The sequence below is a fragment of the Tachyglossus aculeatus genome, chromosome 12 (genome assembly GCF_015852505.1).
Source record: "Tachyglossus aculeatus isolate mTacAcu1 chromosome 12, mTacAcu1.pri, whole genome shotgun sequence".
Classification (NCBI taxonomy): Eukaryota; Metazoa; Chordata; class Mammalia; order Monotremata; family Tachyglossidae; genus Tachyglossus; species Tachyglossus aculeatus.
This window is the reverse complement of record NC_052077.1, coordinates 34,056,486-34,081,335: the sequence shown is the minus strand read 5'-3', so window position 1 is coordinate 34,081,335 and position 24,850 is coordinate 34,056,486. Positions and strand designations below refer to the sequence as shown.

General features: G+C 46.4%; 1 protein-coding gene across 7 annotated transcripts in view; it reads right to left on the bottom strand.

Annotated features, from left to right (window-relative positions):
- Positions 1 to 24,850, bottom strand: part of CLCN3 (chloride voltage-gated channel 3) — a 101,657-nt gene that overhangs the window by 5,650 nt on the left and 71,157 nt on the right. For all 7 annotated transcript variants that reach the window (XM_038754971.1, XM_038754970.1, XM_038754968.1 and 4 more), the window contains 4 exons: positions 22,606 to 23,151; positions 12,931 to 13,117; positions 9,402 to 9,800; positions 1,268 to 1,484 (listed from right to left, as the gene is read on the bottom strand). In XM_038754971.1, coding sequence (XP_038610899.1) covers positions 1,268 to 1,484; positions 9,402 to 9,800; positions 12,931 to 13,117; positions 22,606 to 23,151 — 1,349 coding nt within the window. The remainder of the gene's footprint in view (positions 1 to 1,267; positions 1,485 to 9,401; positions 9,801 to 12,930; positions 13,118 to 22,605; positions 23,152 to 24,850) is intronic.

Here is a 24,850-nt window from a genome sequence, read left to right as displayed (position 1 = left end):
CCCTAACCCACCCAGGAGTGAGGGTGGGGTGATTTCAGCCAACCCCCTCTCACCTGGATGGAGGATGCCCAGAGCTGAATAAAACCTTGAGCTCCCCTGAAAGAATTACTTCCCACGAACAGCCTATAAATAAATGCAAGGCGTGTCGCTTTCCTCACTGAGGGTCGAGAAGCGGGTAAGTCAGCGAAGGGAATGCTAAAAAAACCCCGCAACCAGGCTGCCGTCTGAAACACCCCTGCGGGAAATTCAGAAATCACCCAAGAAAACCAAAGGGGGACAGTCTCGTGGAACTACCTTTCCTCCTTGGGTCACAAACACGCTCCGCACTAACTGTTGCCTCGTTACCTCCAGCTCGTCAGAATTTAAAGAGCGCTCCGAAAAGCTTGACTCCAGCAGCTCTGACGAGAGGTCGCTTTTCGCAACTGGGGCTCGGCGAGTTGGAAATAAATTCTACGTGTTTCCCACTGACCGTCAGCCCAAATAATTACCCCCACACACATATTGGGTTGGGACTGTCTCTATATGTTGCCAACTTGTACTTCCCAAGCGCTTAGTCCAGTGCTCTGCACACAAGAAGCGCTCAATAAATATGATCGATTGATTGATTCTCTCTCTCTCACAGTCTCTCAACACAACTGGCTCTGTGACCTTGGCAACAGCTGCTTCCCAAACCATGCCCTGCCCTGAAAATGAAGGGCTCGGTGGAAGGGAGACTGGACGTTCTGAGGGGAAAATACATCTCCCGGCCCGAGTTTCTTGCCTTTTCTTGCCCGAGTCTATTTCGGTGTGGCCTGCAGGCTTATCTCTGAGTAGGGCTCACAAGGGGCGGGTTCTGTGCCTAACCTAAATCCCTCTCAGGCTCTGGGCTGATTACTGAGCTTGGGTTTCAGAGGGGGGCTACCGTTCCCGGTGCCGAGCACCGATCAGCCGGATAAGAAGGCACAGAGGAGCTCGGGCCTCGTTTTCCTCCCCTTTAAGGTGGGACCCTGCGTGGAATCCTACCTCACGCCCTTCGCAAATATCCGACTTTTCTCTGAAACCAGCCCTCGGGTGACTCAGAAGTCGGCTGATCTCGTCCATTTCAGCTGTGGGGTTCAGCTGGGGCCCGACCCAACGCCACCGTGCCAAGACGCGGCCCGCACGGCAGCTGCCTGACAGGTTTCGTGGCCACCCCCCTGCCCACGCTTTCCTGAAACGGGCAGAGAGCGAGGCTCCGCCGCTGCTGGACTACGGCCGGACGGCTTCCTTCGGCGGCCAGCGGACTCACCCGTTGTGCGTGACGAGGCACTGCCTCAGACCCAGCTTGCGGAAAATATCCACCACGATCTCCATGGGGGTGTGGTCCGTCACGGTGAAGGGGCTCATGTCCAGAATGCTCCGCAGCTTCAGAGGCCGTGGGCTTTCGGCCGGAAGGGACGGGGTGTGCTGGGCGAAACAGACGCGGGAGCTGCCAACGATGCCCTCCTGCTTTTTCCGGGCACTTTCTGGAAGAGGCGACGACACGGAAAAACGAAAATGAAGGGCTCGGTGGAAGGGAGCCCGGGCGCTCTGAGGGGAAAATACATCTCCTGGCCCGAGTTTCTTGACTTTTCTTGCCCGAGTCTATTTCGGTTTGGCCTACTGGAAAGGGCACGGGCCTGGGTTCTAATCCCAGCCCTGTATTTATTTTATTTGGGCATATTTATTTTATTAATATGTTTTGTTTTGTTCTCTGTCTCCCCCTTCTAGACTGTGAGCCCACTGTTGGGTAGGGACCGCCTCTTGATGTTGCCACCTTGGACTTCCCAGGCGCTTAGTCCAGTGCTCTGCACACAGTAAGCGCTCAGTAAATACGATTGAATGAATGAATGCGACTGCTGTGTGACTGTCGCATTTACCTTCTCTGTGCCTCAGCCACTTATCTGTAGAAAATGGGGATGAAGACTTTGGGACTTCGGCACTTAACTTCTCTGTGCCTCAGCTACCTATCCGTAAAAATGGGGATTTAATAATAAATAATAATAATGATGGCATTTATTAAGCGCTTACTGTGTGCAAAGCACTGTTCTAAGCGCTGGGGAGGCTACAAGGTGATCGGGTTGTCCCACGGGGGGCTCACAGTCTTAACCTGTCTGTCTCCCCCTTCTAGACTGTGAGCCCGTTGTCGGGTAGGGACCGTCTCTATATGTTGCCGACTTGTACTTCCCAAGCGCTTAGTCCAGTGCTCTGCACACAGTAAAGCACTCAATAAATATGACTGAATGAATGAATGGATGAATCTCCTCCACGAGGCCTCCCCTCATTAAGTCCTCTTTTCCCCGACTCGTGTGGGCAGGAAATGGGTCTTGCCAACTCTGTTAAATGGCACTTGTCGACACACAGTACGTACTCAATCGATACAATTGACTGATTATGTGCTCTAAGCATTTGGATCTGTGACCTTGGGGGCGGTTGATAGTCACCCCATCTTCAACCCCACAGCACTTACATACATATCTTTAAATTACACATTATAAACTATTTATTTCACTAATGTCTGACTCCCACTACAGATCGTAACCATTTTATGGGCAGGTAACCTGCCTGCTAATTCTGTCGTATAGTACTCTCCCAAGCACTTAGCACAGTGTTCTTCACCTACAGTGCTCTGCACATAGTAAGCGCTCAATAAATACGATTGATTGATTAATACCAGATAGACTGATGGGGATATGTGGTTGGACATAGAGGCAAACTAGAAAACAAAGCCAGATACTGCACGATGGCCTCTTCAGCCACGCTTGCGGTGAGAAGTGAACTTCACCGTCAGTGGAGTCTTCTTTTTTTAAAATGGTATTTGTTACGGCCTTATTATGTGCCAAGCACTGTATGAAGCACTGGGATAGATACAAGCTAATCAGATTGGACACCGTCCATGTCCCCCATGGGGCTCCCGGTCTTAATCCCCATTTTTCAGATGAGGGAACGGAGGCCCAGAGAAATGAAGTGACTCGCCCAAGGTCACACAGCAGACAAGTGGTGGAGCCGGGGGATTAGAACCCAAGTCCTTCTGACACTTAGGCCTGTGCTCTATTTATCCACTGAGCCACACCGCTTCTCCAAATACTTTGAAATATATGAAGTCTTCCTCAAATGCTAAGGACAACTCTACAGGGAGGGAGCCTGGTGAAGTCCCAGATCTCCTGACCTCCTTGGAGATGATAGAGTTTTCTGATCAAACCGGCGATTTTATTCTATCTATTTATTCTACTTGTACATATCTATTCTATTTTTTTTATTTTGTTAATATGCTTTGTTTTGTTCTCTGTCTCCCCCTTCTAGACCGTGAGCCCACTGTTGGGCAGGGACCGCCTCTAGATGTTGCCACCTTGGACTTCCCAAGCGCTTAGTACAGTGCTCTGCACACAGTAAGCGCTCAATAAATACGATTGATTGATTTTTCCCTTGAAAATGAAAGACTGGGGAGCAGGGAGGGACGAGTGGTTCTTTTTCATAAATGAGAAAACCCGAGACTGAAAGCTACGATCGGGTGCTGTTAACTTCGAACAGGCATTATGACAGACAGAATGCTATACAACTAAAGCAGTTCTTTTTTAAAAAAAAAATTTTTAATGGCATTTATTAGGCGCTTACTATGTGCAAAGCACTGTCGAACACTGCTAGAGGGTGAGCTCCCTGCGGTAACTATCTGGTGGTCTTACCTGCTCCTTTCCTACAACTTCACCTCGGGGCTAAAACACAGCCTGTTATGGGCATAATTCATTCCTTTCCTTTAGACGGCCTTCCCCAAGTGATGACATTCATTGCTTTCACATTACAGTGAAACGTGTAATAATAATAATGATGGCATTTATTAAGCGCTTACTATGTGCCAAGCACTGTTCTAAGCGCTGATGAAAACCAACGCTCGCCACCCTTTATTTCGGCAAACACCTAGGTAGAGGAGAAATGATAAATACCACCTCACTCTCAGCCTTACCTGTCTATGCTTTCAATGGGACCGTTTTTTGATGATAATAATAATGATAATTATAATAATCGTGGTATTTGTTAAGTGCCTACTATGTGCCAAGCACTATATTAAGCACTGAGGCAGTAACAACATCACAGGTTGGACAGAGTCCCTAAAAAACCCCAAATGGGGTTCACAGACCAAGGAGGGAGGCCAGACCTGAGGAAAATGAGGCACGGAGAAGTTAAGTGACTTGCCCAAGGTCACAGAGCGGGCAAATGGTGGAGCGGGATTAGAACCCAGGCCCTCGCTCTTTCCATTAGGCCAACAGAGGTTTAAAAAACAACCTTTCGTCCCTTGCAGCAGTGTTAAAATGAGAAGGCAGGCTTTGCTGTCGCCACTACAAGCGGCGTGCTTATTATTCAAGGGAACTGGGGTGATTTAGAGGCCCAATGTTTCCGTGAACTCGGAAAGTCACTTCCAGAGCGAGAGCCGGAATAAGTGAACCCCAAGAATACCCGCGATATTCCCACCATCAGGAGCAACTGCAAGCACTTCACACTGTCCACACTCCCCTTCTCAAAAACCTAGCACAGACTCCCATTATCTGTACTCTCAAGTCACTCAACTGTAACAGATAAACAGACATATGTCTGTTTATTATCCAGAATCAGTCAGTTGGAAGCGAGATGAGGTAATGACTGATATATATTTCTTTTAGGCTCAAGCAAATGATCAAACCCGCCTATATGTTTTGTTGTCTGTCTCCCCCTTCTAGACTGTGAGCCCGCTGTTGGGTAGGGACCGTCTCGAGATGTTGCCAAGTTGGACTTCCCAAGCGCTTAGTACAGTGCTCTGCACACAGCAGGCACTCACTAAATACAACTCAATGAATGAATTGCCTGATCAAGTTTTCCAAGAGCATTTCTCCACAGGCCTAAAGGCCACTGGCTGAAGGTAATTCTGAGAAGAGCTAAAAGGGGAAGGAAGTCTCTTATAGGTAGGGAACTGAAGCTTGAAATAGTTGCACTAGCAGAGCTAGGAAGCAAGAAGCCAGCGAGGCTTAGTGGATAATAATAATAATAATAATAATAATAATGGCATTTATTAAGCGGAGCTAGGAAGCAAGAAGCCAGCGAGGCTTAGTGGATGATGATAATAATAATAATAATGGCATTTATTAAGCACTTACTCTGTGCAAAGCACTGTTCTAAGCGCTGGGGAAGTTACAAGGTGATCAGGTTGTCCCATGGGGGGCTCACCGTCTTCATCCCCATTTTCCAGAGGAGGGAACTGAGGCCCAGAGAAGTGAGGCGACTTGTCCAAAGTCACACAGCTGACAAGTGGCGGAGCCGGGATTTGAACCCACGACCTCGGACTCCAAAGCCCGGGCTCTTTCCACTGAGCCACGCTGCTGTAGGGGACGGCCCAAGGAGTCAGAAGGACCTGAGTTCTAATCCCGAGCCTGCCACAAGTCTGCTGTAAGACCTTGGAACAGTCACTTCATTTTACTCTTTCACCATGGCTCAACTGTTGATAAAACACTCAAGGAGACGGCAGTCCGGCTTACCGCTCCAAAATAAATGCTTAATAGCCTTAAGCTCTCAATCGGATTAGCAGCTGAGCCAATCTGGGGCAACAAACCTTTTAAATGGTGTGCCCTGTGGTTATCAAATCACAGTACACAGTACACAGAAAGCCAGTGGGTTACAATGTCCTCTAGACTGTAAACTCGCTGTGGGCAGGGGATATTCCATCCCACGAAGGATCCGTCCTCTAGACTGTAAACTCGTCGTGGGCAGGGGACATTCCATACCATGAAGGATCCGTCCTCTAGACTGTAAACTCGTCGTGGGCAGGGGATATTCCATCCCAACTATGTTATGTGGTACTCTCTCCAGCACGTAGTACAATGCTCAGCACAGAGTAGGCGCTCAATAAACACCATCGATTGATTAATCAAGCTGAAATTTTACATAAGAATACTGCTCCGGAGTCGCTTCAGGGATTAAAACAGCTTCAAGGGGGCTCAATTAGGTGCCCTGGGTGAGCACATATTCTGAAGTAGAGTGAGCGCCGACTGCTTAAATCCTACATTTGACAAACTCCGAAACCGAAGCTTGCGTATTTTTTAGTTTGGTAGAAAAACCGTAAGCGGGAAACAAGATATACAATAAAGCCTTGCTCACTCACGTCTGAAAGAGCAAGAGCACAGGCTTGGGTAGCATCATCATCAATCGCATTTACTGAGCGCTTACTGTGTGCAGAGCACTGTACTAAGCGCTTGGGATGTACAAGTTGGCAACATATAGAGACGGTCCCTACCCAACAGTGGGCTCACAGTCTAAAAGGGGGAGAAGGGGGTAGTCAAAGGACCTGATTTCTAACCCCGGCTCTGACGCCTGTCTGCTGTGCGGCCTTGGGCGACTCACTTCACTTCTCTGTGCCCCAGTTCCCCCATCTGTAAAATGGGGATAGAGACTGTGTCCAACCCAATTAGCATGTATCCACCGTAGCACTTAGAACAGTGCTTGGCACACAGTAAACTCTAAAGCACAACTACTACTACTACCTGTGTATATGTATATATGTTTGTACATATTTATTACTCTATTTATTTATTTTACTTGTACATATCTATTCTATTTATTTTATTTTGTTAGTATGCTTGGTTTTGGTCTCTGTCTTCCCCTTTTAGACTGTGAGCCCACTGTTGGGTAGGGACTGTCTCTATATGTTGCCAATTTGTACTTCCCAAGCGCTTAGTACAGTGCTCTGCACATAGTAAGCGCTCAATAAATACGATTGACGATGATGATACTACTGCTTCCATTATTGTGACTATTATAATATGATAGCTAAATAATGAAATTAATTAAATAATAATCTGTAATGCTGTACTCTCCCACGTGCTTAGTACAGTGTCCTGCACATAGTCAACACTCGATATGATTGACTGACTATATTCTACTGAATATGCTCTGTTATTTCCTTCTACCCCTCCCTCACTCCCCGCTGCCCAAACTTATTCACCCTTCCACCGTCTCTCAAGGCTGTGAGTCCCCTGTGATTTGGAGGGCGGTGTCCGATTCAGTGTCCCTGGTCCTTTCCCCAGTGCTTTCCACCAAGTACAAGCCCAGAAAATGCAATAAATATTTATTTTGACTTCAGTGAGTTCAGATTACCTATGTACTTTGATGAAGGAACAGAAGGGCACCAAGAGCACGGGGGAATAACATGTTGGGAATAACCCTAGACAGGAATCACGAGGTTTCACTCCAATCTCCTCAGTCAAAAAAACAAAAGAATCAGCCTGTTTCCAGTGCCTGGGGGCAAAGCACCTTGAACAACAGCAACAAAAAACACAATCCATTACAGTGTCGGCTTCTTCCTCAATGTCACAATCAAGAAACCACCATCCCCAATTCCTTATGCTTATTCATTCATTCAATCGTATTTACTGAGCGCTTACTGTGCGCTTATGTCAATTTGCCTACGTCACTCATCGTGAATGCTCAATCAACATTAAATTAACTTAATTTGGGGGTTTTTTTATGGTACCTGATAAGCGCTCACTACGCGTCAGGCACCGTACTAAGCTCTGGAGTCGATACAAGCGAATCAGGCTGGACACAGTCCCTGTGTCACATAAAGCGGTCGGTCTTAATCCCCATTATACGGATGAGGGAACTGAGGCACAGAGAAGTGAAGCGACCTGCCCAAGGTCACCCAGCAGACACCCAGGTCCTTCTGACTGAGAAGCCGTGCTCTCCCCGCGAGGGGTCTCACCACTAACAATAATAATAATAATAATAATAGCATTTGTTAAGCACTTACTATGTGCAAAGCACTGTTCTAAGCGCTGGGGGAGATACAAGGCGATGAGGTTGTCCCACATGGGGCTCACGGTCTTAATCCCCATTTTACAGATGAGGTAACCGAGGCTCAGAGAAGTGAAGTGACTTGCCCAAGGTCGCACAGCAGACATGTGACTCCCAGACTGAGCCCTCCCCCTCCTCCCCACAGCACCTGTATATATGTATATATGTTTGTACATATTTATTACTCTATTTATTTTAGTTGTACATATTTATTCTATTTATTTTATTTTGTTAATATGTTTTGTTTTGTCATCTGTCTCCCCCTTCTAGACTGTGAGCCCGCTGTTGGGTAGGGACCGTCGCTCTATGTTGCCAGCTTGGACTTCCCAAGCGCTTAGCCCAGTGCTCTGCACACAGTAAGCGCTCAATAAATACGACTGAATGAATGAATGCATATATGTTGCCAACATTATACTTCCCAAGCGGTTAGTACAATGCTCTGGGCACAGTAAGCGCTCAATAAATACGACTGATTGATATTACTACGTGCCATTCACTCACTCATTCATTCAATCGTATTTATTGAGTGCTTACTGTGTGCAGAGCACTGGACTAAGCGCTTGGGAAGTACAAACTGGCGACATATAGAGATGGTCCCTACCCAACAGCGGGCTCACCGTCTAGAAGGGGGACCTGAATGAATGAATGAATGAATATATGTTGCCAACTTGTACTTCCCAAGCGGTTAGTACAATGCTCTGGGCACAGTAAGCGCTCAATAAATACGATTGATTGATATTACTACGTGCCATTCATTCACTCATTCATTCAATCGTATTTATTGAGCACTTAGTGTGTGCAGAGCACTGTACTAAGCGCTTGGGAAGTACAAACTGGTGACATATAGAAATGGTCCCTACCCAACAGCGGGCTCACCGTCTAGACGGGGGACCTGAATGAATGAATGAATGAATATATGTTGCCAACTTGTACTTAATAATAATAATGATGGCATTTATTAAGCGCTTACTATGTGCAAAGCACTGTTCTAAGCGCTGGGTGGGGGATACAAGGTGATCAGGTTGTCCCACGGGGGGCTCACAATCTTAATCCCCATTTTACAGATGAGGTAACTGAGGCCCAGAGAATCCATCAGTCCTATTTATTGAGCGCTTACTGTGTGCAGAGCACTGTACTAAGCGCTTGGGAAGTACAAGTTGAGATAATCAGGCAGTTGAGACAATCAACTTGAGACAATTAACTTCTCTGAGCCTCAGTTCCCTCATCTGTAAAAATGGGGATTAAGACTGCGAGCCCCACGTGGGACAACTTGATCACACTGCATCCCCCCCCGCCAGCGCTTAGAACGGTGCTTTGCACATAGTAAGCCCTTAACAAATGCCATTATTAATTAATTAATGAGGAAGTACAGGTAAGTGACTTGGCCAAAGTCACACAGCCGACGAGTGGCGGAGCCGGGACTCGAACCCATGACCCACGCTCTTTCCACTGAGCCACGCTGCTGGTTGCGCTCCGTCCGACGATCGCGAATCAACACGACTGAAGGAACGAACGGATGCCGCCAACCTGTACTCCGCCCGACGCCGGACCCCGGAAACGCCGGCGAGGAAGGCGGCGCCGGCCCTTACCTATGGCGATGGTCAAATCCCTCCGGAGGGCGAAGCCCACCAGCCTCTGCGATTCCTTGGACATGATGACCGGGAACCCGTTGTAGCTGGTGTCGTTGATGAGGCTCTCTATGCCGTCCACGGTCATGTCGTCCTGGGTGAGGACGGCCAGCGGGGGCTGGCCGCGCCGGGGCCTCATGACGTCGGCGGCCAGGGTGGTGTGCGTGAACTCCTCCTTGGCGTCCAGGAACGGGTACCCGTTCAGCCGGATGTGGGCCTCGTAAATGCCCTCGCGCCCGAAGGCGTCGCCCACCCACTTACTGGTCATCACGGCGGCCATGAGGGGGACGATGTACTCCAGCCCGCCCGTCAGCTCGAACACGATCACCACCAGGGAGACGGTCATCCTGGTCACGCCGCCTGCAAACAGCCAAAAATCAATCAATCAATCAATCGTATTTACTGAGCGCTCACTGGGTGCCGAGCACTGGACTCACCTCCTCCAGGAGGCCTTCCCAGACTGAGCCCCTTCTTTCCTCTCCCCTCGTCCCCCTCTCCATCCCCCCGTCTTACCTCCTTCCCTTCCCCACAGCACCTGTATATATGGATATATGGTTGTACATATTTATTACTCTATTTACTTATTTATTTTACTTGTACATTTCTATCCTACTTATTTTATTTTGTTGGTATGCTTGGTTCTGTTCTCCGTCTCCCCCTTTTAGACTGTGAGCCCACTGTTGGGTAGGGACTGTCTCTATGTGATGCCAATTTGTACTTCCCAAGCGCTTAGTACAGTGCTCTGCACATAGTAAGCGCTCAATAAATACGATTGATTGATTGATTGATTGACTAAGCGCTTGGGAAGGACAAGTCGGCAACGTATAGAGACGGTCCCTACCCAACGGTGGGCTCGCAGTCTAGAAGGGGGCACTCATTAGCCTCAAGCTCGGGGGTGGGGGGTGGGAAGGAGGGCCCAACCAAGGGACAGGAAGTATCTTTTAAAACAATTAGTACTAATAGTATCACTGTCAATAATAGACAATGATTAGACTGTGAGCCCACTGTTGGGTAGGGACTGTCTCTGTATGTTGCCAATTTGGACTTCCCAAGCGCTTAGTACAGTGCTCTGCACATAGTAAGCGCTCAATAAATACGATTGATGATGATGATGACTAGACTTGTCCACAGTCACACAGCAGGCAAGCTGAGGAGGCTGAAGGCAGGATTAGAACTCCGTGCAGCATCCACTAGACCACGCTGCTTCCTAATTATCTTCCATGTTTGTTGTAAAGGCAGACACACTTAGCACTTCCATGCTGAGCACACGGGCAATTTATAAGCCCTACTGAGAGCTCACGGCCCTGCTGAGAGCTCACCTCCTCCAGGAGGCCTTCCCAGACTGAGCCCCCTCCTTCTTCTCCCCCTCGTTCCCCTCTCCATCCCCCCCATCTTACCTCCTTCCCTTCCCCACAGCACCTGTATACATGTATATATGTTTGTACACATTTATTACTCTATGTATTTATTTTCCTTGTACATATCTATTCTATTTATTTTATTTTGTTAGTTTTTATTTATTTATTTATTTACTATTTATTTATTTATTTCTATTTATTTATTCCTATTTATTTATTTATTTCTATTTATTTATTCTATTTATTTATTTATTTATTCTATTTATTTATTCATTTCTATTTATTTATTTGACTTGCACATATCTATTCTATTTATTTCATTTTGTTAGTATGTTTGGTTTTGTTCTCTGTCTCCCCCTTTTAGACTGTGAGCCCACTGTTGGGTAGGGACTGTCTCTAGATGTTGCCAACTTGTACTTCCCAAGCGCTTAGTACAGTGCTCTGCACACAGTAAGCACTCAATAAATACGATTGATTGATTGATTGATTGATTATTATGTCTGGTTTTGTTCTCTGTCTCCCCCTTTTAGACTGTGAGCCCACTGTTGGGTGGGGACCGTCTCTATATGTTGCCAACTTGTACTTCCCAAGCGCTTAGTACAGTGCTCTGCACACAGTAAGCGCTCAATAAATACAATTGATGATTGATTGATAAGCAGACTTAGGTAAACCCAATTATTGCTTCTTAACAGTGAATTTGGGATAAAGTGTCTTAACCAGCACATTTCAATCATGAAACCTGAAACCAAATTTTATTCCAGTGACAGGGGAAGAACAGGTTTTCATGGAAACGGCGTGGCCTAGCAGAAGGAGCACAGGCCCAGGAGTCAGAGGACCTGGGTTCTAATCCCGGTTCTGCCACTTGTCTGCCGTGGGATCCTGGGCAAGTCGCTTCCCCCTCTCCATCCCCCCATCTTACCTCCTTCCCTTCCCCACAGCACCTGTATATATGAATATATGTTCGTCCAGATTTATTACTCTATTTATTTATTTTACCTGTACATATCTATTCTATTTATTTTATTTTGTTAGTATGTTTGGTTTTGTTCTCTGTCTCCCCCTTTCAGACTGTGAGTCCACTGTTGGGTAGGGACTGTCTCTATATGTTGCCAACTTGCACTTCCCAAGCGCTTAGTACAGTGCTCTGCACACAGTAAGCGCTCAATAAATACGATTGATTGATTGACTGATTGATTCACTTTCCTGTACTCCACCTTCTTCATCTGTACAATGGCAATACAAAACCTGTTCTCCCTCCTCCCGAAAGTCCCACGTGGGGCAGGGACTGTGTCGACCTGATTAACTTGTATCTACCCTGGGGTTAGAACAGCGCTTGACACACAGTAAGTGCTTGACTACCAAAATAGTAATAACATTAATAATAATAATAAAAATAATAAGGAAGGCATTTATTAAGTGCTTACTATGTGCAAAGCACTGTTAAGTGCCGGGGAGGTTACAAAGGTGATCAGGTTGTCCCACGGGGGGCTCACAGTCTTCATCCCCATTTTACAGATGCGGGAACTGAGGCACACAGAAATTAAGTGACTTGCCCAAAGTCACACAGCCGACAAGAATTGACAATAAGGTAAAACCTAATTACAGCATCTTAAGAGCAAGTTTGGGATAGAACGTTTCAACCTACGTATTTGAATCATAAAGCATGAAGCATTGAGAAGCAGCGTGGCTCAGTGGAAAGAGCACAGGCCTTGGAGTCAGAGGTCATGGGTTCGAATCCCGGCTCCACCACAAGTCTGCTGTGTGACCTTGGGCAAGTCACTTCACTTCTCTGAGCCTCAGTTCCCTCACCTGTAAAAATGGGGATTAAGACTGTGAGCCCCATGTGGGACAACTTGATCACACTGTATCCCCCCCGGCGCTTAGAACAGTGCTTTGCACATAGTAAGCGCTTAACAAATGCCATCATTGTTATTATTATTATTATGACCTCTGACTCCAAAGCCCGGGCTCTTTCCACCGAGCCAGGTATTCATGTATTCATGATTTTATGAACCTCTGGGGGTGATGGCTTTAGCAGAAAAGGAAGTAGCCACAGCATGAGGGGAAAAAAGAGAAGGGAGACACCGAGAGAGAGAGCACAAGCACAAATATATAATATAAAATAGGATTACCTAAGCATGCTGCCGCTCCCACCATGGCATAAAGGCCTGGGGTAATGCAATCTGCTCCAACTTCACACCACTCCTTGAAGATGAACCAGTCGTGGTGGAAGTAGGCCAGCTGCTCCACTGCAATGCCCACAATCCTTCCCGCTATGGCACCGATGGCCATGCTGGGGATGAACAAGCCGGACGGAACCTAAATGGGAGCCGCAGGATGGTAAGCGGGAGAAAGGGACGGGAAATAGGAAGCCATCAAAAACACTGTCACAATAATAGCAATAATAATAATTTGTTAAGCGCTTCCTACGTGCAAAACACTGGGAGTGGGAGGGGGGTGTAACGCAGGAGCTTAGCGCCAAGCAGATTCATTCTGGATTCGGCGAGACCGAAGGAAGAGAGAGGAGCCTTTGCAATGGGGTTCACATCACCTTTAATCTATTACTATCTGGAAAATGGGGATTAATACTGTGAGCCCCACGTGGGACAACTTGATCACCTGGTAGAGAAGCAGCGTGCACCTTGTAGAGAAGAATAGAGAAGCGGCGTGGCTCGGTGGAGAGAGCCCGGGCTTTGGAGTCAGAGGTCGGGGGTTCAAATCCCGACTCTGCCAATTGTCAGCTGTGTGACTCTGGGCAAGTCACTTCACTTCTCTGGGCCCCAGTTCCCTCATCTGTAAAATGGGGATGAAGACTGGGAGCCCCCCGTGGGACAACCTGATCACCTTGTAACCTCCCCAGCGCTTAGAACAGTGCTTTGCACATAGTAAGTGCTTAATAAATGCCATCATTATTATTATTATTATTGTAACCTCCCCAGTGCTTTGCACATAGTAAGTGCTTAATAAATGCCATTATTATTATTATCTATTACTCTATTTTACTTGTACATATCTAGTCTATTTTATTTTGTTAATATGTTTTGTTTTGTTCTCTGTCTCCCCCTTCTAGACTGTGAGCCCGCTGTTGGGTAGGGACCGTCTCTAGATGTTGCCAACTTGGACTTCCCAAATGCTTAGTACAGTGCTCTGCACACAGTCAGCGCTCAATAAATACGATTGATTGATTGATTGATTTAATCTCGCGGCGGCCGGTCGAGGTCCTGGTGCAAGGACAGCCCCCTTCCACGGGACATCCGTGGAGCATCCGCACCGTAACGGGTTTGGGGCGGGCTTTTATACAGAACCGGACAAAGGTGACCGCTTGCCAAAGGCTTTTCTAAGGCCTACATAAGTGTGGCGCAGTTAATAATATATGGCGCACGAGCAGAAAGCAGAGCAAGGAATTCTAGATATCATAACAAAGCGAGGGATCCTGGTTATCACAACAAAGCGAGGGATTCCAGCACTTAGAACAGAGCCCAGCGCTTAGAACAGTGCTTTGCACATAGTAAGCGCTTAACAAATGCCATTATTATTATTATTATTCTGGGGATCGCGGTATTCTGTGGACATACAGGGGGATACAAGGTGATCAGGTTGTCCCACTTGGGGCTCACAGTCTTAATCCCCATTTTACAGAGGAGGTAACCGAGGCCCAGAGAAGTGAAGCGGCTTGCCCAAGGTCACACAGCTGACAACTGGCAGAGCCGGAATTCAAACCCATGACCTGACTCCCAAGCCCACGCTCTTTCCGCTGAGCCACGCTGCTTCCCCTAAATAAAACGAAATGTAATAGTCCCTCCACGTGCAAGCCTAAAACCAGTATTCTTTGAGGTTCTCTATATTCACTAGACAGGTTTTTTGTATGTTTTCCCTTTCATCTTGGCTTTTCCCCTGCTGGATTCGCTTCAATCAAAACTCTGAGCCAAGCATGGTTTGCAGGTGCGAATTTTTCCTATGCTTGATTCGCTTCAATCAAAACTCTGAGCTGAGCGCGGTTTGCGGGGGCGAAGGCAAGGATCCTGACACTTCCTTAGGGGTTTTACCGGGGTAGCCGCAAGTTAGTCTGAAATGAAGACATAAACAAAAATTCAAATTCAAAACCACAAACTCTGGAGAAGCATTACAGAGTCTCCTTGTAAAAAAAAAAAATCCCAAATAAAGAAAAAACTAACAATCACCTGTTCTGGATGGTTTTGTCCTTTGACAGGAGGTTGAATGAAGCCCCCATTAACAGTCCTTTTCAGCTTTTGGATACTATACCTCCAGGAAGCCTTCCCAGATTGAGCCCCCTCCTTCCTCTCCCCCTTGCCTTACCTCCTTCCCCTCCCCACAGCACCTGTATATATGTATATATGTTTGTATGCATTTATTACTCTACTTATTTATTTTATTTGTACACGTTTATTCTATTTTGTGAATAGGTTTTGTTCTCTGTCTCCCCCTTCTAGACTGCAAGCTCACTGCTGGGGTAGGGACCGTTTCTATATCATCATCATCATCATCAATCGTATTTATTGAGCGCTTACTATGTGCAGAGCACTGTACTAAGCGCTTGGGAAGTACAAATTGGCAACATATAGAGACAGTCCCTACCCAACAGTGGGCTCACCGTCTAAAAGGGGGAGACGGAGAACAAAACCAAACATACTAACAAAATAAAATAAATAGAATAGCTATGTACAAGTAAAATAGAGTAATATGTACAAACATATATACATATATATATGTTGCCAACTTGTACTTCCCAAGCACTTAGTACAGTGCTCTGCACACAGTAAGCGCTCAATAAATACGATTGAATGAATGAATGAATAATTTTTTTTATGGTACTTGTTAGGCACTTACTATGTGCCAGGCGCTGTTCTAAGCGCTGGGGTAGATACAAGTTAATCAGGCTGGACAAAGCCCATGTCTCCAAATGGGGCTCAGTCAATCCCCATTTTACAGATGAGGTAACTGAGGCCCAGAGAAGTTAAGTGACTGGCCCAAGATCACACAGCACACAAGGGGCAGAGCTGGGGTCCTTCTGATTCCCAGGCCCCTGCTCTATCCACCGCAAACACTCAAGCGAAACATAAATTGGTGGATCACCAAGTCGGCAGCCTAGAAACAGAACAGAATAGGTAGGCTGCAATAGTGTGTTCTACCTGTGTTCTACCTGTAAAATATGTATTAAAATGTATAATTATTAATATGTATTAATGTAATGTAAGGCCCTACTGAGAGCTCACCTCCTCCAGGAGGCCTTCCCAGACTGAGCCCCTTCCTTCCTCTCCCCCTCTCCATCCCCCTCATCTTATCTCCTTCCCTTCCCCACAGCACCTGTATATACGTATATATGTTTGTTTATACATATTTATTACCCCATTTATTTATTTTACTTGTACCTATCTATTCTATTTATTTTATTTTGTTAGTATGTTTGGTTTTGTTCTCTGTCTCCCCCTTTTAGACTGTGAGCCCACTGTTGGGTAGGGACTGTCTCTATATGCTGCCAACTTGTACTTCCCAAGCGCTTAGTACAGTACTCTGCACACAGTAAGCGCTCAATAAATACGATTGATGATGATGATGATGATGTATTTTATGTATTAAAATACATAAAACCCAGAAGGTCGTTCCAAAACTGAAGAGAAAGAACCATCACCAGGGAAAACAGACTGAGGCCTAAAGGGTTGTTTTTTTTTTTATGGTATTTGTTAAGATCTTACCATGTGCCAGGCACTGTTTTTCAGTGCTGGGGTAGATACAAGCTAATCAGGTTGGACACAAGCCCTGTCCCACATGGGGCTCCCACTCTTAATCCCCATTTTACAGATGAGGGAACTGAGGCACAGAAGTTTAGTGACTTGCCAAAGGTCACAGAGCAGCGATGTGGCGGAGCCAGGATTAGAACCCAGGTCCTTTCAACTCCCGGCCCCTTGCTCTATCAATCAATCGTATTTATTGAGCGCTTACTGTGTGCAGAGCACTGGACTAAGCGCTTGGGAAGTACAAGTTGGCAACATATAGAGACAGTCCCTACCCAACAGTGGGCTTACAGTCTAGAAGGGGGAGACAGACAACAAAAACAAACATACTAACAAAATAAAATAAATAGAATAGATATGTACAAGTAAAATAGAGTAATAAATATGTACAAACATATATACATATATACAGTATCTATCTATGCTCTATCAGTGCTTAGAACAGTGCTTGGTACATAGTAAGCGCTTAACAAATACCATCATCATCATCACAATGTCACGCTGCTTCTCTAGAAGAAGCATAGGGAAGTAACTGCTTGGCTGTGGATGGGGTGGTCTCCATGTTTTGTTTTGTTGTCCGTCTCCCCCTTGTAGACTGTGAGCCCGTTGTTGGGTAGGGACCGTCTCTATATGTTGCCGACTTGGACTTCCCAAGCGCTTAGTACAGTGCTCTGCACACAGTAAGCGCTCAATAAATATGACTGAATGAATGAAAGGGGCTGACTGCAGGTGTGGGCCCCCTGCACCCTCCCAACTTGTCTAATTTTTCCCAAAGCTTAGTCCAGCACTCTGCACACAGTAAGTGCTTCATGGACTGTAAGCTCATTACGGGCAGGGACTGTGCCTCCTAATTCTGTTGTATTGTACTTTCCCAAGCACTTAGTAGTAGTAATAATAATAACGTTGGTATTTGTTAAGCACTTACTATATGCCAAGCACTGTTCTCAGCACTGGGGTAGATACAAGGTAATCAGGTTGTCCCATGCAGGGCTCACAGTCCCAATCCCCATTTTACAGATGAGGGAATTGAGGCCCAGAGACGTGAAGTGACTTGCCCAGGGTCACACAGCCGATAAGTAGCGGAGCCGGGATTAAAACCCACGACCTCTGCCTCCCAAGCTCCGGCTCTTTCCACTGACCCACACTGCTTCGCAGTGCTCTGCACGTAGTAAGGGCTCAATAAATACCATTGATTGATTGATAGATAAATGCTATTACTACCACTTCATCATCATCATCATCAATCGTATTTATTGAGCGCTTACTGTGTGCAGAGCACTGTACTAAGCGCTTGGGAAGTACAAATTGGCAACATATAGAGACAGTCCCTACCCAACAGTGGGCTCACAGTCTAAAAGGAGGAGACAGAGAACAAAACCAAACATACTAACAAAATAAAATAAATAGAATAGATATGTACAAGTAAAATAAATAAATAAATAGAGTAATAAATACGTACAAACATATATACAGGTGCTGTGGGGAAGGGAAGGAGGTCTTCCACAGCATGGCCTAGTGGATAGAGCACAGGCCTGAGAGTCAGGACCTGGGTTCTAGTTCCAACTCCGCCACCTGCCTGCTCTGTGATCTTGGGCGAGACGCTTCACTTCTCTGTGCCTCAAGTACCTCACCCGTAAAACGGAGATTAAGACGGTAAGCACCGTATGGGACAAGGACTGTGTCCAACCTGATGAGCTTGTATCTACCCTTGTACTCAGAACGGTGTTTTACACATTCTCAGCCTTAACCAATACCATTATTATTCTTATTACCACCAGAACCACCCACCTCTGAGCCTGCCTCAGGAATCCTGCTGTCGGCACTCTAGGGAATGAAAAACCGTTCATTTCTAGCCCTTTCATTCCACCTGGCCTTTCCCCTGACCCAGGAGCTTCGGAACGGTCCCCAATCCCGCTGTCGGCACTCCAGGGAACGAAAAACCGTTCATTTCTAGCCCTTTCATTCCACCTGGCCTTCCCCCTGACCCAGGAGCTTCGGAACGGTCCTCAATCCCGCTGTCGGCACTCTAGGGAATAAAAAACCATTCATTTCTAGCCCTTTCATTCCACCTGGCCTTTCCCCTGACCCAGGAGCTTCGGAACAGTCCTCAATCCCGCTGTCGGCACTCTAGGGAATGAAAAACCATTCATTTCTAGCCCTTTCATTCCACCCGGCCTTTCCCCTGACCCAGGAGCTTCGGAACGGTCCTCAATCCCGCTATCAAAAGGGGAGATTCCTGGGACAATTAAGAGACGGGAATGGACTGAAATTCCACGCGCCCGAAATCCTCATCTATCATTTCTCAGCCCCATCACACCGGCTCAGGACAAGCCGTCTAGGAGCAAAACCTATCAATCTATAAATCGGTAGTGTTGATTGAGTGCCTGGTATATGCTGAGCACTGTATGAAGCTTGGGAGACCAAAGCCGAGTTAGAGGACATGCCCTCAGGAAGCTTACAATCTTGCAGGGGAGGTGCACCAAATAAACTGCAGGAAGGAGGAAGAATCAATCAATCAATCGTATTTATTGAGCGCTTACTGTGTGCAGAGCACTGTACTAAACGCTTGGGAAGTACAAGTCGGCAACACATAGGGACAGTCCGTACCCAACAGTGGGCTCACAGTCTAGAAGGGGGAGACAGAGAACAAAACCAAACATACTAACAAAATAAAATAGAATAGATATGTACAAGTAAGATAAATAGAGTAATAATAAATAGAATAATGATAAATAAATAGAGTAATAAAGAAGAAAGAAGAGAATGGAAAGATGGATATGTGCTTAAATAATAGAGTAAATAAGTCTAAGCCCTCAGAAGTGCTACGGGAGGCGCCGGGAGTGCTGAGATGGTAATTGCTCTTATTATTACTTTACCGATTCCCGAGTCTAGGACTGCCAACAAGGTTAAGACCTAGCTGAATTTCAAATATTTTTTCAACCTGCCGTTACCATGCACCGATGTAGTACAACTCTCTGGTATCCTGACCTCAGCTCTACAATTCCATCTCCATAGAAATAACTCTCACCAGCTGCAAAGGGAACACTTTTCTGCGATCACATCAAACCGTGCTGACTCCATGAAAATTCGGAAGGCCGAAGATACAACGCATGAGGTTTGCAATGTTTTCAGCACGGCACAACCAAAGATTTAGCTTAAAGAGCACAATACAGTGTAAAATGTAAAGTTTATGCTAAGTGTTAATGTGTCTGTATCTTGCTAGTGGATAATGATTAGCTTCATTATACTTCAATCGTTCCACTGTTTGCCAAGTAAAAAGCATTTCTACCACTTGCAGATTTCTAAGGAGCTGAAGGCGCAATAAAAGAAATTCATTCACTAAAATGGCATTTTGAGATTTCCTATTTAAAGCCACTTCAGGGGGAATATTAAAATACTTTCAAATTAAGCAGAAAGTAAATGTGCAGCCCTCAAAATGGAGTAATTTGCCGTCAATTCGGTCATTTCGGTCATCCAGGCAGTGTGAAATAGCCTTAAAACATTTACTTAAATGGAGAAAGTGTCAGCTGGCTGACTAATGAATAAGGAAAATGAAGCACCGATTGTTGGAGGGTAAGACTCCATTTAAATGGTGATGACTTCAATCTGACTGGGCAGCAGAGTATGACATGAAAAGAGCCAGTTCCAAAGTGCTTTCCGTCCTGGGAAAGCCTCCCGGCCTCACTTTCCCTTCCCAGGTTCTGCCCTCAAACCTCTTGCTTCTCAGAGTTGTAAGGAGGGTGGGGAGAATAATAATAATAATAATAAGAAGAAGAATGGCATTTATTAAGCACTTACTGTGTGGAAAGCACTGTTCTAAGCGCTGGGGAGGTTACAAGGTGATCAGGTTGTCCCACATGGGGCTCACAGTCTTAATCCCCATTTTACAGATGAGGCCCAGAGAAGTGAAGTGACTTGCCCAAAGTCACACAGCTGACAAGTGGCGGGGGCCGGAATTTGAACCCATGACCTCTGACTCCAAAGCCCGGGCTCTTTCCACAGAGCCACGCTGCTTCTCGTGGGTATAGCGGCCCCCTAAGTGCTGGGGCACATACAAAATAATCAGGTTGGAAGCATTTCCTGTCCCACACGGGGCTCACTGTCGAAGGGGGAGGAACCAGATAACCAATTCCCATTTTACAGATGAAGAAACTGAGGCTCAGGTATGTTACATGACTTGCTCGGTGTCCCAGGCAGCAGGCAAGTGGCAGAATCAGTAGGTAAGGGAGGACTCATCAGGACATCATCAGCAGCAATCGTATTTATTGAGCGCTTACTATGTGCAGAACACTGTACTAAGCGCTTGGGAAGTACAAATTGGCAACATATAGAGACGGTCCCTACCCAACAGTGGGCTCACAGTCTAAAAGACATGCCTCCAGCTTATTTTGGGAAGGAGATAGGAGATAGGGAGATAGGGATTTGTGACAAGGGAAATACAGTTATCTTCTGGCCAAAATGGCCTGAGGTGAGGGGTTGGAGGGGAGAATGGGGGGGAAGAAAATGAAGGACAGGAGAAGGGCAGGGAAACAGCCTTGTTTCAGTCACCACAACCCCTGCCCTGAGGAGACCGAAGCGTTTCAACGCAGAACACCTTGCACGCATTTCTACCTTCCATCAGCAGTTACAATAAACCAGTTGATTTCCATTCCTACGGGGGCATCAGCATTCATCTAACCCTCTGAAACTCTAGAAAAATAGGCTCTGGATGGGCCATTCAAGGGGCAATCTAAGATGTGGCTTGAGGACTCTTCCTTAATAGTGAATTATCTATGGTACAACAGAAACTCTCACCGCGAATCACTGAATAAACAATCATTTATCATTATAAATATTATATGATTTCAATAATGTCTGTTATATTAATATGATATATAAATATCATATACATTTTATAAATTAATAAATAATTAATAAAGAACCATAAGCATCACTTCACATTCAAAAGCATTTAAAAAAAACCAAACTGAAAATACTGTCTTTTGGCCTCTTGGTAATATAAATCATCCTATATTATTCCCTTCCCAAATCTTCCTAAAATGTGACCTTCCTGGGGACCCCGTTTAATCCTCCCTCTCTCCCCGACCCACCCCTACGTTCCCAATCACACCACTCCACCAGCCAACTCCGCACCATTGAGCTTTTTATTTCATTCCGTCGTATTTACTGAACGCTTACTATGTGCAGAGCACTGTACTAAGCACTTGGGAAAGTACAAGACAGCAATAAACAGTGACATTCCCTGCCCACAAACTAGAATGTTTTTACTTCCCTGCTCCCTGATTTAATCCATCCTCTCTCCGGCAATCATGGTTCATCTGTTGATAAACGTCTCTCTCCCCCATTAGATTATAAAACCCTCAAGGACAGAGATTGAGTCTTTTTTAATATGCTCCCCAAGCATCTGAAACACAAGCGGGGGTCACGTACATTGTTCTATGGCACTTACTATGTGTCAAATATTTTTCTCAGCGCTGGGGTACGTACAGTTAGCTCACACCCAGTCCCTGCCCTGCACGGGGTTCACGGTCTGACGGAGGAGGGAGAACGGGTACGAAACCTTCATTTGACAGTTGAGGAAACTGAGGCCCGGAGAAATTAAGTGACCTTCCCATTGGTCATACAGCAAGCGGTTGGCGGAGCCGGAATTAGAACTCGAGTCCTTTTACTCCCAAGCCCGTGTTTGTTCCAGCCCTTCTAGACTGTGAGCCCACTGTTGGGTAGGGACTGTCTCTATATGTTGCCAACCTGGACTTCCCAAGCGCTTAGTCCGGTGCTCTGCACACAGTAAGCGCTCAATAAATACGATTGATTGATTGATTAGGCCACGCTGATTCTCCAGCTGCCGCTCTGACGACTTGACACCCGTCCACGCGTTTTGTTTTGTCGTCCGTCTCCCCCTTCTAGACCGTGAGCCCGCTGTTGGGTAGGGGCCGTCTCTACAAGTCGCCGACTTGGACTTCCCAAGCTCTGCACGCAGTAGGCGCTCAGTAAACACGACGACGAACGAATGCCTGAACTGTCCTTAAACACGAGAAGCGCCTTCGGTCTTACCTTGATCCCGAAAGTGAAGACGGTCATGATGATCTTAAAGATCAGGGCCAGGCAGAGCTGCCAGATGGCCGAGTACACGCCGGTGCCGGCGGGCCGGTCGGGGATGTCGTCCACTATCTTACTGGCGTTCATGTCGTTCCTGTAGTCGCACAGGGAGGACGACTCCAGCGGGCCGCAGTCGGTGAAGAGCTCCTTGATCAGCTCGCTGGTGTTCAGCCGGGTGTAGGGGTTGGGGAAGGCGACGACGGCCGTGATGGCCGCCACCACGATGACTTCCAGCACGGGGTACTTCCCGAACCGGGTGGACTTCCGCCGGCGGCACCAGGCGATGTTGGCCCGGATGAAGAACGCTCCCCACAGCCCGCCGAACACCCCCAGGAGGATGAAGGGCAACAGTTCGAAGAGGTACCAGGGGGTGTGGTACTCCACGTAAAAGAGGACCAGGCGGCTGTTCCCGAAGGGATTGATGGAGCGCAGAACGAATGCGGCCACCAGTGCGGCGAAGAACGACCTCCACAAGGTTTTCAGGGGGAAATAATAGCTCACCTGCACGGAAACAAGCGAGAGCCGCCGTGACCGCCTCGTACGAGACCGTCCCTGGCGGGAATCCCGGCACCGCGCTCCACTTCTGCCCGAGGAACTGACCCCGCAGAGGTTTGGGGCAATGAGGGACGCGCTTGAGTTCGGGCATCTTGGCCTAGTGGACCGAGCGGGGGTCGGGGAATCAGAAGGACCTGGGTTCTAATCCCAGTCTCCTGCCACACTTCTCTGGGCCTCAGTCCCCTCATCCGTCAAATGGGGACTGAGACGGTTGGGCCCTCATCATCATCATCAATCGTATTTACTGAGCGCTTACTATGCGCAGAGCACCGTACTGAGCGCTTGGGAAGTGCAAATTGGCAACATATAGAGACGGTCCCTACCCAACAGTGGGCTCACAGTCTAAAAGGGGGAGAAAGAGAACAAAACCAAACATACTAACAAAATAAAATAAATAGAATAGATATGTACAAGATAAATAGAGTGATAAATATGTACATACATAAATACATATATACAGGTGCTGTGGGGAAGGGAAGGAGGTAAGATGGGGGGGATGGAGAAGGGGACGAGGGGGAGAGGAAGGAAGGGCCCTCGCGTGAGGCAGGGACTGTGTCCAACCTGATTTGCTTGCATCTGCCATGGCGCTTAGTACAGTGCCTAGCACCTAGTAAGCGCTTAACAGATGCCATTATTATTATCAGTGGGTTTTATGACCCTAATGGTCACAGCCCCGACTTCAAGACACAGCAGCATTGCAAACCTGAATAGGGCACAGTGCTTTGCACACAGTAAGCGCTTAAGAAATGCCATCATTATTATTATTATAACTGCTACTTAAATATTTAAATATCCACTCCGCTTGTCTGAAGCTTTGCAAGAATGATTTCTCTTTTTTTAAAAAAGATGGCATTTGTTATGCGTTTAATATGTGTCCGGCACTTTACTAAACACTAGGGTAGATTCGAGCTCATCAGGTTGGACACAGTCCCTGTTCCACATGTCTTCATCCCCATATAACTGATGAGGTAAATGAGGCACAGAGAAGTAAAGTGACTGGCCCAAGATCACACAGCAGGCAAGTGGTGGGGACAGGATTAGAACCCAGGTCCTTCTGAATTCCAGGCCCGTGCTCTATCCAGTAGGCAACACTGCTTTTCCATACTTATCTCTATAAATCTTTTTCCTTCAAAAGAAGTGCACCTTTATGCTCTCCCAGCTGGTCTCTGACATACAAACTACCCCAGAAATGTTTGTTTGGCTTTTTGGGTGCTTAAAGACAAAACAAAACAAAAAACTGCATCCTCTGAGCAAATGAAAACGAACAAACAAGAGGCTAAAGAGGAAAGGGTTGACAATTACAAGAAATCCTGGTCTCTCAAAAATATACAAAAGAAAAGAATTGGGGCATTCTCAGAAAAAAAAAAGGTAAAATGAAGAGATAACCTATGTTACGCTTAAAGAGAAATGGAAAGATTAGTACATAGTTACGGAAAAATACATCTACGCATATTGGACATTTTTGTTCTGACTACTAAAGAACAGATGTCTAAAAATTCATAACCTAACTAGGTAATTTATAACACACACTTTGGAAACATTGCAATGATACAACTAAAACCATTTGTTGCTTTAAATATACTTAAATGTCAGAGGGAAACAATTACAAACAATCCCACAAAAGACAATTCAATTCTACCCACGT